A 19,381-nucleotide genomic window follows, 5' to 3' on the forward strand; every position below is an offset into this window, starting at 1 on the left:
ACATGAAAGGCAAGATAAAGCCCATAAGAAGAGGAAAAAGACCAGATTACTTTGAAAGTTAGACATTGCAGAATTTGCTCAGAATAAGCACAATAGTACAGGCAGCCATACTCTCAACTGCTTGCCTACAAAAAATGTCTTTGGAATAGAACTGCTTGTCTATGGGTTGGAAGTGTATTAGATGAGCTTCAGGGTCATTGTTTAATTCTTTTTTAATTTTTGGCTGCCCCAGGTGGCTTGCAGAATCTTAGTTCCTTGACTAAGGATCGAACTTGGGCCCATGTCATTGAAAGCAGTGAGTTCTAACCACTGGACCACCAGGGAATTCCTTCCATTTAATTATCATTTAGATAATTAAATGGAAGGAATTCCCTGGTGGTCCAGTGGTTAGAACTCATGGCTGCCGTCTGTGGGATCGCACAGAGTCGGACATGACTGAAGTGACTTAGCAGTAGCAGTAGCAGCAGACATTTTAAGATGCTGCCTTGTATTTCAGTTGAAAGCATGAATAAAATGTTTGCTATTTGGGATATATAGTTTTATCCCTTCATAAAGTTAATGTATTTTCTGAGGTGAACAGGGGGCTTGTTCAGATGTCTCTGTTTCTAGCTTTGTTGGGATTTTTTGCAATTTACTTTTAATTGGAGGATAATTGCTTTACAGTATTGTGTTGGTTTCATACAGCAACATAAATCAGCCGTTGATATACCTATGTCCCCTTCCTCTTGAACCTTACTCCCACCTCCCACCCCATCCCATCCCTCTAGGTTGTCACAGAGCACCAGGTTTGAGCTCCCCGCATCATACAGCAAATTCCCACTGGCTGTCTGTTTTACACAGAGTAATGTATATGTTTCAATGCTGCTCTCTCAGTTTATTCCACCCTCTCCTTCCCTCACTGTGTCCACAAGTCTTTTCTCTATGTCTGCGTCTCTTTTCCTGCCCTACAAATAGGGTCATCAGTATCATTTTTCTAGGTTTCATTTGTACGCATTAATATACAATGATTTTGTTGTTTTTGGTTTTGATTTTTTGTCCCTGCTAGGCTTTAAGCTCCTTGGGAATAGTAAGTACTCTAGTGTGTTTATGGGGTAAGGGCAGCACCAGGCACAGTGCCTGGCACATCACAGATACAAGATTGGCAGAACTGTGTGCACGCTTGGCCATCCTTTGGAAGTATATTTTGTTAGTTGTTTGTTTAAAAACTATGTTCTTAAAATGTGTGCTTATTTAAATAAGCATGTTACTTGCCTTTCCAGGAGTAGAGGTGAGCACTGTGGGTCCAGAAGGCCAGGATGAGAAGTCATAGTTAGATGCTGGGAAAGGCAAAGATAACTAGAGGCAGGTAGGGAAGGTGCAGGCAAAAGTAATGTGGTCTTAGAAGTCTCTGTAAACATGTTTACATGTAAAAAAAAAGTCTGAAAGAAAATTTGCCAAAGACAGATAACTCCTGGAGAAGGAAGTAGGATGAAGGGATGATGAACCTGGTAGGACCTCATAGGGATATAATTTTAAATTTGCTAGTAACCACACTAAAAATATAAAAGAAAACAAATGAGTAAAATTATTGTTAATATATTTTATTTAAGCTAACAAAGCTAAAATATTATCATTTTAACATCATCAGTATAAAGCATTTGTTACTGAGATTTTTTTTTTTTACTAAGTCTTTAATGCTTAAGCACGTCCAAATTCAGAGCAGTGATGTTTGAAGTCCTTAATAGTTGCATGTGGTTAGCATCTACCACAGTGAACGGTGTAGCTCAATATATTTTTATATTGTTTGTATTTTTTTTACCATAAAAATACGCTTTCATCTGACTTGTATGATTTATTTTTGTAAGTAGTCCATTTAACTATTGTGAAGGTTTAAAGGTGAGTTTTAGTCCTATCTTTTTTTTTTTTTTTAAATATTGTATTGGTTTTGCCATACATCAACATGAATCCGCCACGGGTGTACACGTGTTCCCCATCCTGAACCCCCCTCCCTCCTCCCTCTCTGTACCATCCCTCTGGGTCGTCCCAGTGCACCAGCCCCGAGTATCCTGTATCCTGCATCAAACCTGGACTGGCGATTTGTTTCTTATATGATATATACATGTTTCAATGCCATTCTCCCAAATCATCCCACCCTCTCCCTCTCCCACGGAGTCCATAATCCTATCTTTTAATCTTCCTATACCACTTTCCTATTTAAAAGAAATTTGGATGGCATGCTTGCTTCACTTGAAATCAATAGTCAAGGATTTTCATTCCAGTGAACACACAGTAAGTCCATACTAAAATAAAGTAGTGTAATTCGAAAAAAAGAATTGGAGATAGCTTTTTATCACATCTAAATTGTGATTCACAGACTTTTTCATTACTTCGTATGTGTTGTTTCTTTGGATGTAAACAAAAACACACTAAAGGAGAAATGTGAAACTGAAGGGTTGCCTGGGATGTGGGCTGTGATTATAAAGTTCAGTTCAGTTCAGTTGCTCAGTCGTGTCCGACTCTGCGACCCCATGAATCGCAGCACGCCAGGCCTCCCTGTCCATCACCAACTCCTGGAGTTCACCCAGACTCACCTCCATCAAGTCAGTGATGCCATCCAGCCATCTCATCCTCTGTCGTCCCCTTCTCCTCCTGCCCCCAATCCCTCCCAGCATCAGAGTCTTTTCCAATGAGTCAACTCTTCGCCTGAGGTGGCCAAAGTACTGGAGTTTCAGCTTTAGCATCATTCCTTCCAAAGAAATCCCAGGGCTGATCTCCTTCAGAATGGACTGGTTGGATCTCCTTGCAGTCCAAGGGACTCTCAGGAGTCTTCTCCAACACCACAGTTCAAAAGCATCAATTCTTCGGCGCTCAGCTTTCTTCACAGTCCAACTGTCACATCCATACATGACCACTGGGAAAACCATAGCCTTGACTAGATGGACCTGTGTTGGCAAAGTAATGTCTCTGCTTTTGAATATGGTATCTAGGTGGGTCATAACTTTTCTTCCAAGGAGTAAACGTCTTTTAATTTCATGGCTGCAGTCACCATCTGCAGTGATTTTGGAGCCCAAAAAAATAAAGTCTGACACTGTTTCCACTGTTTCCCCATCTATTTCCCATGAAGTGATGGGACCAGATGCCATGATCTTCGTTTTCTGAATGTTGAGCTTTAAGCCAACTTTTTCACTCTCCACTTTTACTTTCAACAAGAGGCTTTTTAGTTCCTCTTCACTTTATGCCATAATGGGTTTTTTGTTTGTTTGTTTGGGAAATTTTTGATGAATAAACTGACTGTGTACATTTACCTTTTAAAGTAATTTGCTTGAAAGTTGTATAGATACCATTTTCTGCATATGTCCTTTGGGATACCTTATAGTCTGTTTTTTAAAAAGCAAACTTTACTTTCTGATACCTGATAGATCTGTCACTTATATTTGGGTTTGAAGAACATGTATATCATGTGGAGATTTCACTCTTTGTCATAGATTGTGTTATTTTTTAGTAAAAGTATATTGACATTTCCATTTTATAATTGTTGCTCTTTATAATTAATTTAAAACTTCAAATACTTGAAAAATTAAAACAAAAATCAAAACAAAGAACCTGAATAAGGAATGACTCTAAATGAACATCAGGTTTATTTTTTAGGGTGATGGAAATGTTTTAAAACTTGATTGTGGTGATGGTTTCACAACTCTGTAAATAGTAAAATTCAGTGAATTGTACAGTTAAAAATGGGTGAATTTTATGATCTATAAATTAAATCTCAACAAACCTGTTTTTTAAAAAGAAGATAAAGTAGTCTTCAGTGACCATATTAATAGTTTTTATAGCCATATATGTGATCTGAAAATAGCTTTATGCTTGGTAACAAGAGTATTTTGTAGGATCTAATTGTTTAAAGTGGTATTTGGAAATGCCATTTGATGTTAAATCTTCCTGTCTTTCCCTGTCTTGGGCAGTATTTCCTGGAGAGGATCTCTAACATTTCTTTCCCCTGTAGAAATCTATTTCTTTGTCTATAAAATGTAGTTAAGAACTAAACTTGGTGAAGGTTAAATGACATTTTGTTTTTAAAAATCAAAGTATCTGGGTTGTAGTAGGTTATGAATTGTGCCTTAATCTGCACACTGAGTACCTGCCCATGGTTTTTACTGTCTATGGTTTAAACATATGGGGACCCACCATACTTTCATACACAAAATATTTGGGGTAACATTTAGGATCTGTGACTCTAGATTCCTAGGTTGATTAGGTAGCCAGTGTAAGTCATCAGATTTAAAGCATGTCATTATATAGCCTATATCCTGACACCTTTTTTCATACGAAACAAATCTTTGCCACTTTATGCTCACCTTACCTTCACATTTCCCAGCCTCAGACACATTTCATGGTCTAAATGAAGCCTGCCAAGGTTCCCTTTGCAGACATCATTGCCTCCTGTTATTCAGTTGGAGAGGTCTTTGCAGAATGACATTTCCCTCCCACAGTGCTTCCTGTGCCCCATTTAACATGCAGCCTTCGCATTTCTCCTAACCCCTACTTGCTTTCAAAAGAAGAGAAAACTCAAACCACAGTCTTTCATGAACAGTTCAGAACTCACAGAGCCCTGGCAATAGGCAGTGGATCCAGCACTAAAGTTCAGTAATGATTCTGATTCCCCTTATTTTTAAACAATTTCCGAGAATCACAGGTAAAAATCTGCATATCTTCTTTGTTTGCCATCCCACTCCTAAAACCAAAGTATGTATGCCAACTCCAATTCACTAAATATTTTTAGGTTTCTCATATAATATAGCTCCCAAGCATTTTCTGGTGTACTGTCTGGGTTTCACTGAACTGTTAATTCTCCCAGTCTGATTGAGCCTGTAGGAAATTTCATAACTCAATGATGAATCTTCGAAGAAAGGTTTGTATTGAAAATTGAAACACCAGCTTGCTCTTTGTAACCAGTTCTTTAATCCTCCACCTGCCCTAATGTAGCGATGGCTCATAATTATCAGAGCAGAGAACCAAACTCTTGTATTTCAGCAGAAAGAATGACACTGTAGGGGGGCAAGTGATAGAATCTACACTCCAGCCAGAAGAGGGACAGGTTTTTTGGAAACTTTGACACAGAATCATCAGATGTATTTGTATAACCATTTCATGTAGAACTGTGCTACAGTCAGAGAGGGGATTTTGCTTTTCTCCATTAAAAGCTTATTAAATGAAGAAATAGGACAGTGGTTTTGCTTCAGTAGATGGGGGTCAGAGAGGCGGGTCTGATCTCCTCAGGATATTAATGTCTGCCTTCAGCCGGGGGAAATGAGCCGTCACTTGAGTTAGAGGCAGCTTTATGTGCTCATCACTAGGGATTCCCATATGTCCAGGGAACTGCAGCAGTAAAAAATGGCAGAGCTCAGTGGTAGAGTGCAGAGGGCTCTCATTGGAATTCATGTCAGGAAGCTCAGCTCAGTCTGCCCAGAGCAAATCTGTTTAATGTTGATCAGCTGTCCATCTGATAAACCGAATTGATATGGGCATTCCCTCCAAGGACTGTCCGGACAGTGACAGCCACAGCACCCAGATGTCTTGTTAGGTTTTTTGGTAGTCTCAGGTATTTTTAACCCCTTTTGTGATATGCAAACCCGAAAGTACTTTTAGGGACCTAGCTAAGGAGGCCTAGCTAGGCTTGCCCTTTGCTTCTCTGGCAGAGAGCAGCCCAGCCCAGCAGCCTTTCCAGAAACCACATACTCTTAGGTTAGCTGTACGTCTCCTTAGAATAAGCATCTTGGTAACCTGCAAGATAATTATGTGACCGTGTCAAGTTGTATCTAGTTTTTCAAAGTAATGTTTCTTAAAATGTTCTTAAGGGCAGTAAATTACCTAGCTTGGTTATGGTTTATTAGTTTCACAGGTGTATTAGATGATCACTAAGCAGAACTTTATTATGTTCATGCATAAAGAGAAACTGCATTACAGATTTTCTTTTGGTTGGCTGATTTCTAGTAGTAACTATTATGACTCCTGCTGAGTCCCTGCATCTTCTGCTTTCTCAAGTATGAGTACCACCACTGAAGGCAGCTCACCTCCCTGTGGATTGTTGGCAGATATCAGTTCAGTTCACTTCAGTTCAGTTGCTCAGTCATGTCCTACTCTTTGCGACCCCCTGAAATGGAGGGAATTGATTACAGAACAGATCAATACTGAGGAATCATTTCACTATATGTTTATTAAAGCGTCATGTTGAATACATTAAATATATGTAATTTTATTTAAAATCTTAAAAAATACTGAACTTTCTTTTATGGAAACTAATCAAGAGGGATAAATCTTTGTGTTAAGTTATAATTATTTAAAAATCATTTCTGCAAAACTATTAGTAGTTCAAAATTATAATATTGAATATGAGAGAACTTTACTTTTGTTTATTTTAAAGGTTCTCATTGAAGTACTGCTTAAGGATTTTGTCTTTTCTTACCCCTCACTTTGAGATCTTGTTTTCATGGGATAGAAAGATTTTAACATTGCTTAGATATCTAATCATTTGAACGAAACCAGATGCAAAGACCGTTTGCTTTCTGCCTCTTTTCTGTGTATTCTAACTTAGACTGTCAGGTTAGCTTTCCTAAAAGAGATATAGAGCCCCTAGTCGTTTTTAGGATTGCTCAGTGTGTGTGGTCAGAGCTGGAAGAAGGCCTGGTCAATATTTCAGCCCTTGAACCTGTGACTTGATCTCTATTTGGAAGTCACCATTACTACAGCCTACAGGTTTGAGATTCTGGGTTTAGTCACCATTTTTAAAATCAGAATTCTCATTCAGGTATGATAGAATGAAGCAAGATCAGTTTTGATTGCTGCAGTCATGGAGAACCTTAAATTCAGAGTTGATACTTAGTTAAAAGTTATCACCATGAAAGTTCTTTTACCTAGTGTTAAAAGCATATAGTGTTTCTTTTTATTATTGCTATTTTGATATTTTGGCATTTTTGAAGTACATGTAAGGAATTCTGTTGCTCTTATCAGGTTTCCTCCCTACTTTCTCCATTCTTTGCTCTTGTCTGTGGCGCCCTGGAGAGAGAAACAAAATGCAGATGGAATAACTAGTGTAAGTGCTGTGGAGGGGGAAAAAAAGACAGGAAGTAGAGCCTGACTTGAATGGAAGGTTGCTGTTGTAAATGGAGTAGTCAGAGAAGGCCTTACTGGTCATGTGCACTTGGTGGGTTTTTTTTTTTCTTGTTCCTTCATCTGGGACATAATCCTGTGCCTTTTTGTTTAGTTTAACTTTCTGTAGTGGTGGGTTTTGTTCTGGAGGCTGCAAGATTGTAGTCCTTCTTGGTTCTCCTGTCTGTGAGGCTGATGGAACAAGGGTGGAGATGCTGTTTTCAGAATCACAGCTGAAGTTGTGAAGGAAAGACCATCTGGTTAAGACCCATAGACATGGAGGCAGCAGAGAAGAAATAAATCTCTCTGTGTCCTCCCAAACTCCAGTTTCCTTCTGTCAGCTCCCAATCTAAGTGGAAACCAGCTGTATGGGAGCTCAGGAGATGCAGAGTGTTAGGGGGTCAGCCTCCCCATGGTGGAGAGAAGGGCAAAGAAGGGATTAGAAGAATGGTTTATTACTGAGGATATTAAAGCATCAATCTTAAAGGAAACCAACCCTGAATATTCATTGGAAAGACTGATGCTGAAGCTGAAACTCCAATACTTTGGCCACCTGATGCGAAGAGCCATCTCATTGGAAAAGACACTGATGCTGGGAAGGACTGAAGGCAAAAGGAGAAGGGGGCAGCAGAGGATGAGCTGGTTAGATAGCATCACTGACTCAATGGACATGAATTTGAGCAAACTCCAGGAGATAGTAAAGGACAGGGAAGCCACGTGTGCTGCAGTTATGGGGTTGCAAAGAGTTGGACTGACTTAGCAACTGAACAGCAACAAAATAAAGCATAAGAACCAGTAGCCAGATGAAGAGATTCATAGGGTAGCAAAGGAACTTTGGTCCTCTTGAAGTTTGGAACCTGGCACAGTAGCACCTGAAGACTTTCTGCTCAGGTACACTTTGAAGGGACCTGAAGAAAGCAAGTGACTAAACCTTGCAAAATATATAAGGGAAGATTAGTCTAGACCACAGTGCAAAAGCCCTATGGTAGGAACAAGCTTGCCATGTTCAGGGAGCACCAAGGAAGCTAATATAGCTAGAGAAGAGTAAGCAAAGAGGAAAAGAGTAGCAAATGAAGTCAGAGAGGTAAGAGGTAAAGGTTCAGGGGAAGATTGTGTTGGTCCTTGGAATCCATTGTTGGGACTTTGGTTTTATTCTGGAGTGAGATGGGGAGCCAGCTCCTGGAGGGTCGTGAGCAAAGGAGCAAAGTGATGACCTCATGGTTTCTTCATCTTCCTGCTTGCCTCATTTCTAATCATTTTCATTTTTGCAAAGCTAATGGACTAAAAATATTATCTCATTATTCTTATAATACTCCATTTCCAAATTATTAGTTAAGCATCATTTTATATGGTTTTGGCCATTTGTGTTTCTTCTGGAATTACTTCATTATATCCTGTCCCATTTTGTTCTTAAGCTGTTTATCTTTTTCCTATTAATTTCTTGTCCAATTTGGACAAGCTCCACATGTATTTTGAATGTAATCTTTGCCTGTTGTGTATGTTGCAAATGTGTTACTTCAAGTCTGTATTGCCTCAGCCTGTATTTTATTATATAAACATTTTTGTATATTTTAGCCACTCATTTTTATTCATTATTTTCCTCATAACTTATGATTTCCTATTTTATTTTGCAAGGCTTTCTTACCCCAAGGTCATAAGAATGTTTTCCTAAAGTTACAGTTTTGTTTTTCACATTTATATATTTGGCTTATCTAAATATATTAATATTTTTATCCATGGAGTATAATAGAGATCTAACTTCATTATTCTTTCCCTTAATAGATAGCCAATTGCCCCAACATTTTTTGTATATAAGAATATTCCATCTTTTCTCTAACAATTGGAAATGTTACTTCTTTCTGGAATTTGTTCCACTAATCTATTAGTTTGTTCTCATGGTGTTTCTGTTATTTTTAAAATTGCAATAACTTCATAAGTTTTAAAATCTAGAATGACAGCCTCTTCTAAGATTTTCAAATTCTTCCCACATGAACGTAAAAATCAGTTTTCCAACTTAAAAAAAAATCTTTTAGGGCTCAAATAAAATGACTTTAAATAAGTGACTCTTGCCTACCATTTTAAACTTTCAGAAGAACTTGGACTTTTGTATATTTTGTGTTTTGGGCTTTGGAATCAGAGAGCCCTGGCCTTGAGCTCCAGGTCTGCAGTTTACCTCCTAGGTAGACTTGAGCAAGTTACTTACTCTGCCCACCCAGCTTCCTTCTGAAGGAAGTTGTAGAGATAATGCTTACCTCAGAGAGCTTTTGTGAATTTTACATTATTTTATTTACTAATCTGTTAATCAAACTATTATTGTGCTTGCAAGTTTATATAAAGTTGCTCAGCATACCATAATTAATTGGCTCAAAGTAATTTAATAAGTGGGAGCCACTTCCACTATTAGGCATTTTTAAAAATAGGATATTTGAAGTATCTTCGGATGGAATGACATGATAACCTGACATTTGCTTCAAAATAATCTGGAAGGAGAATGAAAGATGTAACTAAAACAAGGTTAGGGTCACGGAGGTTCTTTATGCTACATTTTCAACTTTTTGTTATATTTGAAAATTCGCAAATAAAGTTTTTTCAAGAAATACATCTTTTTTTTTTTTAAGAAATACATCTTAAAATTGTTGAAAATGGCAAAGGGTAAACATTTGTTATTTCTAAGGGGAAATATTTTTTATTTACTATATCATAGACCTCTCAAGAAGAAAAGCAAGGAAGGAAGAGGAAGAAAAAGGAAAAAATAAAATAAGAAAGAAGACTATTGTCTTTTATCTCCTTTGCCTGAGTGATGAAACACTATTGACTCTTCTGTTACTTTAACACAAACTTAAACGTGTAAAACATTTTTAGAGATTTCAAGTTAATATTTCCAAACTGGCTTTGTGGCTCAGATGGTAAAGAATGTGCCTGCAATGCAGGAGACTTGGGTTCGAGCCCTGGGTCAGGAAGATCCCCTGGAGAAGGGAATGACTACCCACTCCAGTATTCTTGCCTGGAGAATTCCATGGACAGAGGAGCCTGGCGGGCTATAGTCCAAAGGGTCCCAAAGAGTCAGACATGACTAAAGCAACTTAACATGCAAGTTAATATTAGGAACAATTTCTGATAAAACTGTTCATCAGCAGACTTGGCTCCTGTGTAATTTATTACTCATCCCTGGAAGGGGCTAATTGAGCTTAATTGACCTCTGGGGTCACTTCCAACTCTGAGTCTGTAAATCTGACTTTTTAGTTTACATCATTCCTTATTTTTTGAAACTCAAGAGTGATGGCTGTTTCCTCTACCTTTATAAAATTGATTACTAAGTAAAGAACTATTAATTTAAAAGAGGGAAATAGGATAGTATCATTTATAGTGTTGGGAGAAAGAGAGGTGGCAGAAGAAAGATGGCTCAAGTAATAATTACAGCATAGTACAACAAATGACTGAGTTATGTTCAAAGGCTTTCAAGTGCAGAAAGAGTTAACCTTGGGGAAGCGAGGAAAGACTTCCCAAAAGTGATGCATGGACTGATTCTTAAAAATTACTTAAACAAAAATTCACTTCTCATTCACCCTATAGCAGCAAAAGTATGGCACATCTATACAATGGACCTCTGAAGAGATGTTAAATAGAGCAAGGAGATTTTATTTGTAAATAACATGAAACTATCTCCAAGAGATAATATTAGGTAAATAAAATCAGAGTGCAGAAATATAAACATATTTTTGTGATATAGTTTTTATTGACTGTATCTTTCAACAAACAATAGCTTAAAGGAAAGTGGTATTTATTTATCTCAGATATCAAGAAGTGTAAAGATAGGTGCATCAGAGCTAGAGTAGCCCTAAGACATCACCAGAGGTCCAGGCTTCTCATTTTTTCATGCTCTACCATCCTTAGGTTGCGGGCTCTCTTGAGATGCTTAAAGTTTCTATGGTGCCCCCAAGCAGCTGAGCCATATTCCTAACAGGAGGAAGGGGTAAGCTCAAAATGCCAAAGGTGCATGCCCTCTGAATCTATTCCCTTATACTAGAAACTCAGTAGTTTCCTTAGAGACTCACCTAGTGGACTTCTACTTACATTCATTGGCCAAACTGTGCTACAGGATCACCTCTAGCCTCAAGGGATTTTGAGGAGGTGAGTTTTTTAAATGAGTACTTTGTCTCTCCAAATACAGCCACAGGTATGTTAGTAGTGAGGAAGGAGAGAGGAAATAGGTAACTAGCAATGTCTGTCCTCTCATATCTAAACCTTAGGATGCTAAACAATTTGGAGAAATGTTGGAAGAATATGTATCAAAGCAGATTAAGTTGTTTAACATATAATAGAAAGAAAGTAATTTGGTGAAAGTTTTTGTAAAAATATTGGTTAATCCTCAGGGTTACATTCAATGTAGTAATTACTTCCTTACTCTGATTACTTAACATAAGCAGTATTCACTTATGACTTTTATCCAATCAAGATTTAGCATGAAAAAATACCTGAGTACTAAAATATATGTGCATAAAATAAGATACTTTTTAAAATCCAGTACACTGAAAGTTTACTAGATTACTTTCGGTGGCTAAACTAGGAATAAGATAATGAAAAGGAAAAATTCCCAGATTCTCATACTGTCACTGCTGTAACACTAAATTATAAGTTGTATAATGTGGCCTGAAGTTGTTTTTCTAATGATAAAATCTTAGAAGTTGTGAACACAGTACTAGAGTGGACAGATTTCAAGATGACCAATCAGTTCATTTCTGTTTCTTTAGAAAGTATGTACTAATCATCACAATAATTTTGTCTTTTTTCACTATTAACTGGGCTCCCAGGTGGTGCTAGTGCTAAAGAATCTGCCTGCCAATGTAGTAGATGCAAGAGACGTGGGTTTGATCCCTGGGTTGGGAAGATCCCCTGGAGTAGGAAATGCCACCCCATTCCATCATTATTCTTGCCTGGAAGTCTCCATGGGCAGAGGAGCCTGGTGGTCTACAGTCCATGGGGTCCCAAAAAGTTCGACATGACTGAGCAACAAGGCACACACATAACTATTAAACTACCAGTCTAAGTAGTTCTTTAAATCTCCAAATCTTAGAATTTTAGGACTGAATATTAAATTTAGGACAGAAATCCCTGAATCTTAGAACTAGAAGAGACTTTCTCCAGTTCCCCTCCTTTCAGAGATAAGAAGACGAACGACCTTGGAGTTTTAAGGGATTTTCCCACAAACTGTTATAGGCAGAAGGAGAATTGTTAGCTCCCTCTGATTGAGCTAAATCACTTATTTTGGTATAACCAAATTATTTTTGAAACAACTTGTTACTTTCTCCAGCTACTATAACAGAGAGTCAAGTCTAGTCATACTTTCTCCCAGAGAAGTCTTCTGTAGTGCTTAGAACTAAAGATGAAAATTGGACAAGTCTGTGGTGAGCATGTATCAATCTTGGTAGTGTTGTAACTTTGCCCCCTCCCCCATTTTAAACCATCATTGGACACTATGACCATGAGGCTCTGAGTTCCAGCTTTGTCTTTCATAAACTGAATGTTCCAACCAGGTATTTAAGCTCCCCACACATGCTGTAATTAGAATCACAAGTAGATAAAGTAAGTAAAAGTTCTTTGTGAATGGTGGGTACTATACAAATTATGGTTTCACTTTCATTATTACCACTGTTCTTGTTGTTTCTGGCCATGAGGCTTTTAGATTGCCGTTTGTTTAATGAATGGAGCTTTATGATTATGGATGTCTTTATTAAAAGCTCCCAGTAATTCATTTTCATCCTTAGGGTAATTCAAAACACCTACAACTTTGACTTGCCTGGTTGTTGCTTTCTTTCATAAGCTGAACTGCATGAGAGATTTATCCAGTGCTTAACCCTTCTTGAGGTTTATACTTGCTCATAATCTCATTGTGCTAATTTTTGTGAAGTGTAGCAGTGGACGTTTTTGTAAACTAGAATACATTTGCAGGGTACCAATAAAGTACACTTTTATTCATTTCTTTTAGTTACTCTTTTAAAGGACAGTTTTAACTGTTAGCTCCCTTTAAAAAAATGTTTTCTGTTAACTTCTCAACAGTCCTTAAGTCTCCATCCTCAGTGATTTTCTTTGGGATGTAGTGAGGTTTTCATCTAAACCATGAATTTACTCTTTTCAGAAGCTGTTTAACTCACTGGTTCCTCTTTTCCTACTTCCCCAATTTGTATTCAGGTACACTATGTACACTGGAACATTTTTACATATTCTTTTACTTTTTTTAAGCAAAGGAATAAATTAGAAACATGCTTTTTCTTTATAGATGCCAAATTGTTTGGTTCCTTTACTTTATTGCATCTTTATATAATTTATAGTTGCCAAACTAGTAGTACATTGTTTTTAGAGAAGAGTCTTTTATTATTTGATTGTTTTATATATATTTGTCTCCTTTTCTAAGGCTGTTATTCTAGGTCAAATCCTTAAATTTGACCTTTAGGTCAAATCCTTTTGTTACATGTCCCTTGGGCCTTTGTTATAGCTTCTTCTGATCACTGTAGTTTCACTACCTACTTTTTAAGATTTTATTTGGATATATTTTCTATCTTTCAAGTTACCACAGGCAAGTTTTGCAAGTTGTTTCACTCCCTTATAATACCATATGTCCTTGCTCTCTCCTCCAGTAAGTTTCCTCACTGCCTTTCCAGATTCTGCCGAGAGTTTGTCATTTATTCAGCCTTTACCTCTAGCCCCAAACATTCAGACTCAAAGCCATTGACATATATTTTAGGCTTTTGTTGCCACAGCAGCCACTCCTAGATGTACAGTTTCTGTATCAGATACCTATTGCTGTATAGCAAACTATATCCTAAATTTTAGTGACTTGAAACAGCCATTTTATTTCTTACCATTCTGGGATCACTCATGTGACCGCATTGACAAGCCTTAATGGATAAACACTTACCAGGCCTTGCTTATGTCACTTCTGCTAATATCTTTTTGGCCAAAGTAAGTCATATGGTGAAGCCCAAAGTTAGTGTGGAGGGGACTACACAGGGGCCTGGAATGAAGAAGTGTGGTTCACATGGGGTCATTTGTAACTGATTTCAATGCATTTCCAGCTCTGTATTACTGTGTGCCTTTGGGCAAGTCATTACACTATGTATAACAATTTTCTCACTTGTAAAATAAGAGTTAATAGTACCTTCATAGGGTGGTTCTGAGGTTTAAAATTTTTAGTAATTGTTGATTTTCTAATGATTATAAAGTAATTCTTTTGTCATTTTAGAAAATGTACAAACTATAGAAAAGTATAAACAAGAAAACAAACATCTGAAATGCCATCTGATACAGTCCTATACTATAAGTTCCTCAAGGGTCTTCTTTATTTTAATTACTACTGTAGGTATATATCGTGGTTCTTATTCTGAAAGATAAGGTCCTTGAAGGAAGGGACCACATCTGTTCATCTTTGTAAATCCCACAGCCTTGTATTTAAGATTAAAAGTGATCATGTGTAAAAGTGCTTGGCGTAATGACTGGCACAAATTCTATTTCCACCTAAATTGGAATTTTGTCAGATACTAGTAAGGATTCTTAGAAATCCTGAAGTTATACTGATAACAAACTATCTGAATGGAATTGTGGGGGGTGGCCGTTATTGGTCGTCTTCTCTCTGGGGCATCCTGGTGACTCGTGAGGTAGAGAATAGGGAATGGTAGAGAGAAGGAAGGTGGTGTCAGGATCTACTTGTAGCTCCCAAGTAACTCAGTGGAAAAGTCTCTAAGAAAAACTTCATTCAAGTCTCTCTGCAAGGGCACTGATACAAAGTTACACCAAACCCTCAGCTGCACTTGCCATAGTTCTGTCTTCAGCTTCATGGTGTTTCCCTGAGTTTGATGCATTCAGCTAAGACAGAGACACCAGAAATGTATGCCTGATTTCCAGTGCAAATATGGTAATACTAGTGGAGTCACTTTGTGTTGCTATGTGGGTATATGCAGCAGCACGGATTAGAATACTTTGGACCCTGTCCCCTACTGGCAATATTGAACCAGCTAAATCAGTAATCATCTAGCTGTATAATACTGAATTGCCTCAAAATGAACTCATAATTGATGCCACGTAAATAAAAGCACTGTGTACCCATTAAAATATGGCGTGATTGAAGAAATAAAGTACATTTGAAACCTTAAAAAGAAAACAAAACTCCACAAAACTTCAAAATGCTAAGTGAAGTATGTCAAAGACAAATACTATATGACTTCACTTATTTGTGAAATATAAAAAACAAAGCAAAACCAAAAACTGAACTCATAAAATAGATTGGTGGTTGCCAGACGTTGGGGGGGATGGTGGGAATGGGCCAAGGGAGGGGGGAAAAAATGGGTGAAGGTGGTCAAAAGTTACAAGCTTCTAGTTACATATTACCAAGAAAAAGAAGACAAACATGAAGATATAATGTACTGGGGATATAGTGTGTAAGCGGTGACTGTGGTTAATAATACTGTATTGTGTGTTTGAAAGTTGCTAAGAGAGTAGATCTTAAAAGTTCTCATCACAGGGAAAAAAATTGTGACTATGTATGGTGACAGATTTAATTAGGCTTACTGCAGTGATCATTTCACAATACAGTCGTCCCTTGGTGTCCACAGGAGATTGCTTCCCAGACTCACTTCAGATGTCAAAATCCACGGATGTCCAAGGCCCATAGTCTACCCTCTGTATCTGTGGTTGCACATCTGCAGATTCAGCCAACCTCAGATTGTGTACTACCTACATATTTATTGAAAAAATCCTCATAAAAGGACTCACATGGTTCTGTGCTGTTCAAGAGTCAGCTGTGTGTACAAATACTGAATCATTATATTGTACACCTGAAACTAATATAATGTTATGTGACCGTTATATCTCAATAGAAAAAAACTTCATTAAAAAGGAATAACCTGAAAAAAGAGACACTAATCTATGAAATATTTTGTTGTTGAAACCTGAAATCTGACAATACTGATAAGATGGTATTCTTTACACTCAGACAAATCTTACCTTTGTGTTTTAGTCAAAGAAGTTTGGCAGAGATCACAGAACTTATCCATACTGCTCTCCTTGTACATCGTGGGATTGTAAATTTAAATGAATTGCAATCTTCTGACGGGCCACTGAAAGATATGCAATTTGGAAATAAAATAGCTATCCTGAGTGGAGACTTTCTTCTAGCAAATGCCTGCAATGGACTTGCTCTCCTACAGAACACCAAGGTAAAACTGGGCAGGGTTTGTTCTTATCTGAACGGCCTTTAGGTGGCTCTTGGTTGACTGCGGGAGCCACAGAGGTCTGGACACCCTGCTGCCCCAACTCCACACACATAGATGCTCAGTAAAATTGTGATGAGGGTAATGATGATGATGGCAATATCAACCCTAGTTAAAACTGGTAAATGCTAGGAAAGAGTTTTGAAATTAATTTCCAGTTGTTGGTTTTTTTTTTTTTTTCTGGTAACAGATGGAATTATTTGTTAATTATAGGTAGTGTTAAATACTCAGGATAAAGATGATGTCATCAATATTACCTATCATCTCACTATCCAGAGATAATTACTATAGGTTACTGTTTTCATATATTTCCTTCCAGTCTGTATTTGTTTATTCATACCTTTGGATGTGTGGATTTGGGGGTAGCATAAGTGAAAACTTAACATGTGTAAGCTTTCTTTAATCCTACCTTTTTCTCCCATTGCATAAATGACATGCATTTTCCCATATCATTAACATTTTTCATAAGCTTACTAATGGTTGCACAGTATTCAGTTATTTTGATGTAGTGTTGTTTATTTAACAGATTCCTTATTTTGGGACATTTAGGTTGCTTCTAATTTTCTACTCTCATAAATAGATTTGCATTAAACATTTTTACACATCAGTTTTTCTTCATTTCAGATTATTTCTTTAAGGTAAGTGCCTAGAAGTGGTTCAGAGGGTTTAGTTTTAGTATTCTTGATGCATATTGTCAAGCTGCTTTCTAAAAAGACTGTAGATGTAGTCTTCATTTATCAGTTAGGATTTGGTGTGACTATAAAATAACAGTGACCAAAACAAGATAAGAATTTATTTTTTTCTCCCTCTCTCTCTCTCTCTTTTTTTTTTAAACATATTATTACTATCTGGGACTAGGCAATCCAAGGTTGGTATGGTGATTCTAAAATCAGGAACCCAGGCTCCTCTTATCTTACTGCTCTGCCATTCCTATCTTGCCACTTTGTGGCCCAAGATAGTTGCCATTATGTCTTCACTCCAGTCAATAGTAGGGAAGGAGAAGGAAGGGCAAAAAAAGGGCAGATCTCCTCCATTAAAGATCAAGTAAATACGCATCCTGGACACCCAAGTACAGCCTCAGTGTAAGTCTGCCATCCCAGAATCCCATCTGACTTAGCATTTGTCCTAGACTTTTATTTTTAAAAGAGAATGGTTACTTATAATTACATTAGAATAATGGGTTGGTAGAGCTCTGCTTTCTACTCCCAGCTTCTGCCTCGATTTTCGTCTCACATAGGCCAATAATAGGTGAGACCCATGTACTGTAAGGGAAATTCTCATATTAAGGTATTATTAAATCTGAAAGAAAAGCAGCAATAACTTCTCTTTTCCCAGTGCATTCAGATACCGCAATCAAGGACAGAATATAGGACAGTTGTTAATACAAAGTACACTGAATGTCTAGAGACAGTTAAAGCTCCTTCCTGTCTCAGGTGGTAGAAGTATTTGACACTGCTGCTCCAGCTGGCTGTTTGGTGTATCACCCAATTTCTTGGAAAAGTTAATTTAATAAGGAATGTATAACTTGCATAAAATGTTCCTTGACGTTTGCTGTTCACTGTGGAGGCCATAGTTGGGTCACTGACCACATGGAAAAGAGAAGATTCAAATCTGCTGAAAAACTGTCAAGATTAATAGTAGTTACTACTAAAATTAGTAGTTACTTTAGGGAGACTTCCTAAACATGATGGTTTAACACATATGGCTGGAGAAAGTATATGTACATACAACTCTGTAATGCCTAATTTTTGTTGAGATAAATTACTATTGCTCTAAATTAATTTCATTCATTTTTGACCAAAAGCAGTAGCTTTAAGTCTGTTGACTCCAATGATAGAAGAATTTTGCAAATAGCTAGATAATTCCAGTTTCAGTTGAATGTTGTCAGGTACGTCAAGTAACTAAATCATTTTTGTTAATTCTAAAAATGTTTTCTTTTTCAGTCCATTCATGAAATCAAGGTAAAACTTTTGGAAGTATATTCTATCAAAGGTAAAGCCATTTTGAGTGAGACTGGAAATTCAGTTTAAAAGTTGAACATGAAAGAAAATTGTTAGCTCATAATAATAATACAAGTACAAATTTAAGCAAAGCACACCATGGTGTTGTGATAAAAGTAACCATCTTAACTATACTGAGAAACTTGTAGACTAGTTGGAGCTAATTGAAGCACACTCATAGTTCATATTTGCGTCAAAACAAGCATCAACATTCTACTAATTGAAATAAAAGCTATTGTTACCAAAACTAACAAATATCTTTATAGTCAGATCTCAGGACTATAAGATTTGGGGGATATAGCTGATGTTGAGTGTAAAACTATACTTCAGCACCACATATTTCAAAGAAGTATGTGCCTTCTCTCTTTGTTGCCTGTCATTAGTCAGATTTTAGAAATCTTTATGTCCAAGGATGGTATTGAACTTTGTTCTAAATGGACATCATAGTTTTGGTTACATTTTGTTCAAAATCAATTGGAAATCTGAAATCAAGTGTTCAACAAATGAAGTACCCAATGAAACTTTTGTAGAATTGCAATTAATGACAACAGAGTTTCCATTGGAACTTTTTCCTACAGAAGGAAAGAAGGAATTGAACAAAATAAATGGTAAGAACTCAAATGCAAAGAATAAAGATTACAAGATTAAAACATGCAGTTCTATACTTGTGATTTGGAATATCTCACCTTGCAGGAAGAATCTTTGGTGGTGCTCCTATTTTGAATAAATTATACACATATATGAGTGAAATGAAATTGAGAAAATATAGATTTTGCTACATCTAATTTTGACAAAACATTCAAAAGAATCATAGTCGATTTATTTGACAAGTTTTGTCTTATAAAAATATTTGTCAAAGAAAGGTACTCTGAAGGAAGCAAAAATACAGTACCTTGAAAATATCTGGGGTGGAATAGTTACAATTTTCAATATGAAAAGAAAATTAGAATTGAGTATCTCTTCCATTTAGCAAATTTGCTCTGAACTTACCAA

At 37.0% G+C, this 19,381-nt stretch overlaps 1 protein-coding gene across 4 annotated transcripts in view; it reads left to right on the forward strand.

Annotated features, from left to right (window-relative positions):
* The window catches only part of PDSS2 (decaprenyl diphosphate synthase subunit 2), a 285,071-nt gene that overhangs the window by 145,044 nt on the left and 120,646 nt on the right, over positions 1-19,381 (forward strand). For all 4 annotated transcript variants that reach the window (XM_027551287.1, XM_027551288.1, XM_027551285.1 and 1 more), the window contains one exon: positions 16,136-16,334. In XM_027551287.1, the coding sequence (XP_027407088.1) occupies positions 16,136-16,334 (199 nt within the window). The remainder of the gene's footprint in view (positions 1-16,135; positions 16,335-19,381) is intronic.

Source organism: Bos indicus x Bos taurus, chromosome 9 (genome assembly GCF_003369695.1).
Source record: "Bos indicus x Bos taurus breed Angus x Brahman F1 hybrid chromosome 9, Bos_hybrid_MaternalHap_v2.0, whole genome shotgun sequence".
Lineage (NCBI taxonomy): Eukaryota > Metazoa > Chordata > Mammalia > Artiodactyla > Bovidae > Bos > Bos indicus x Bos taurus.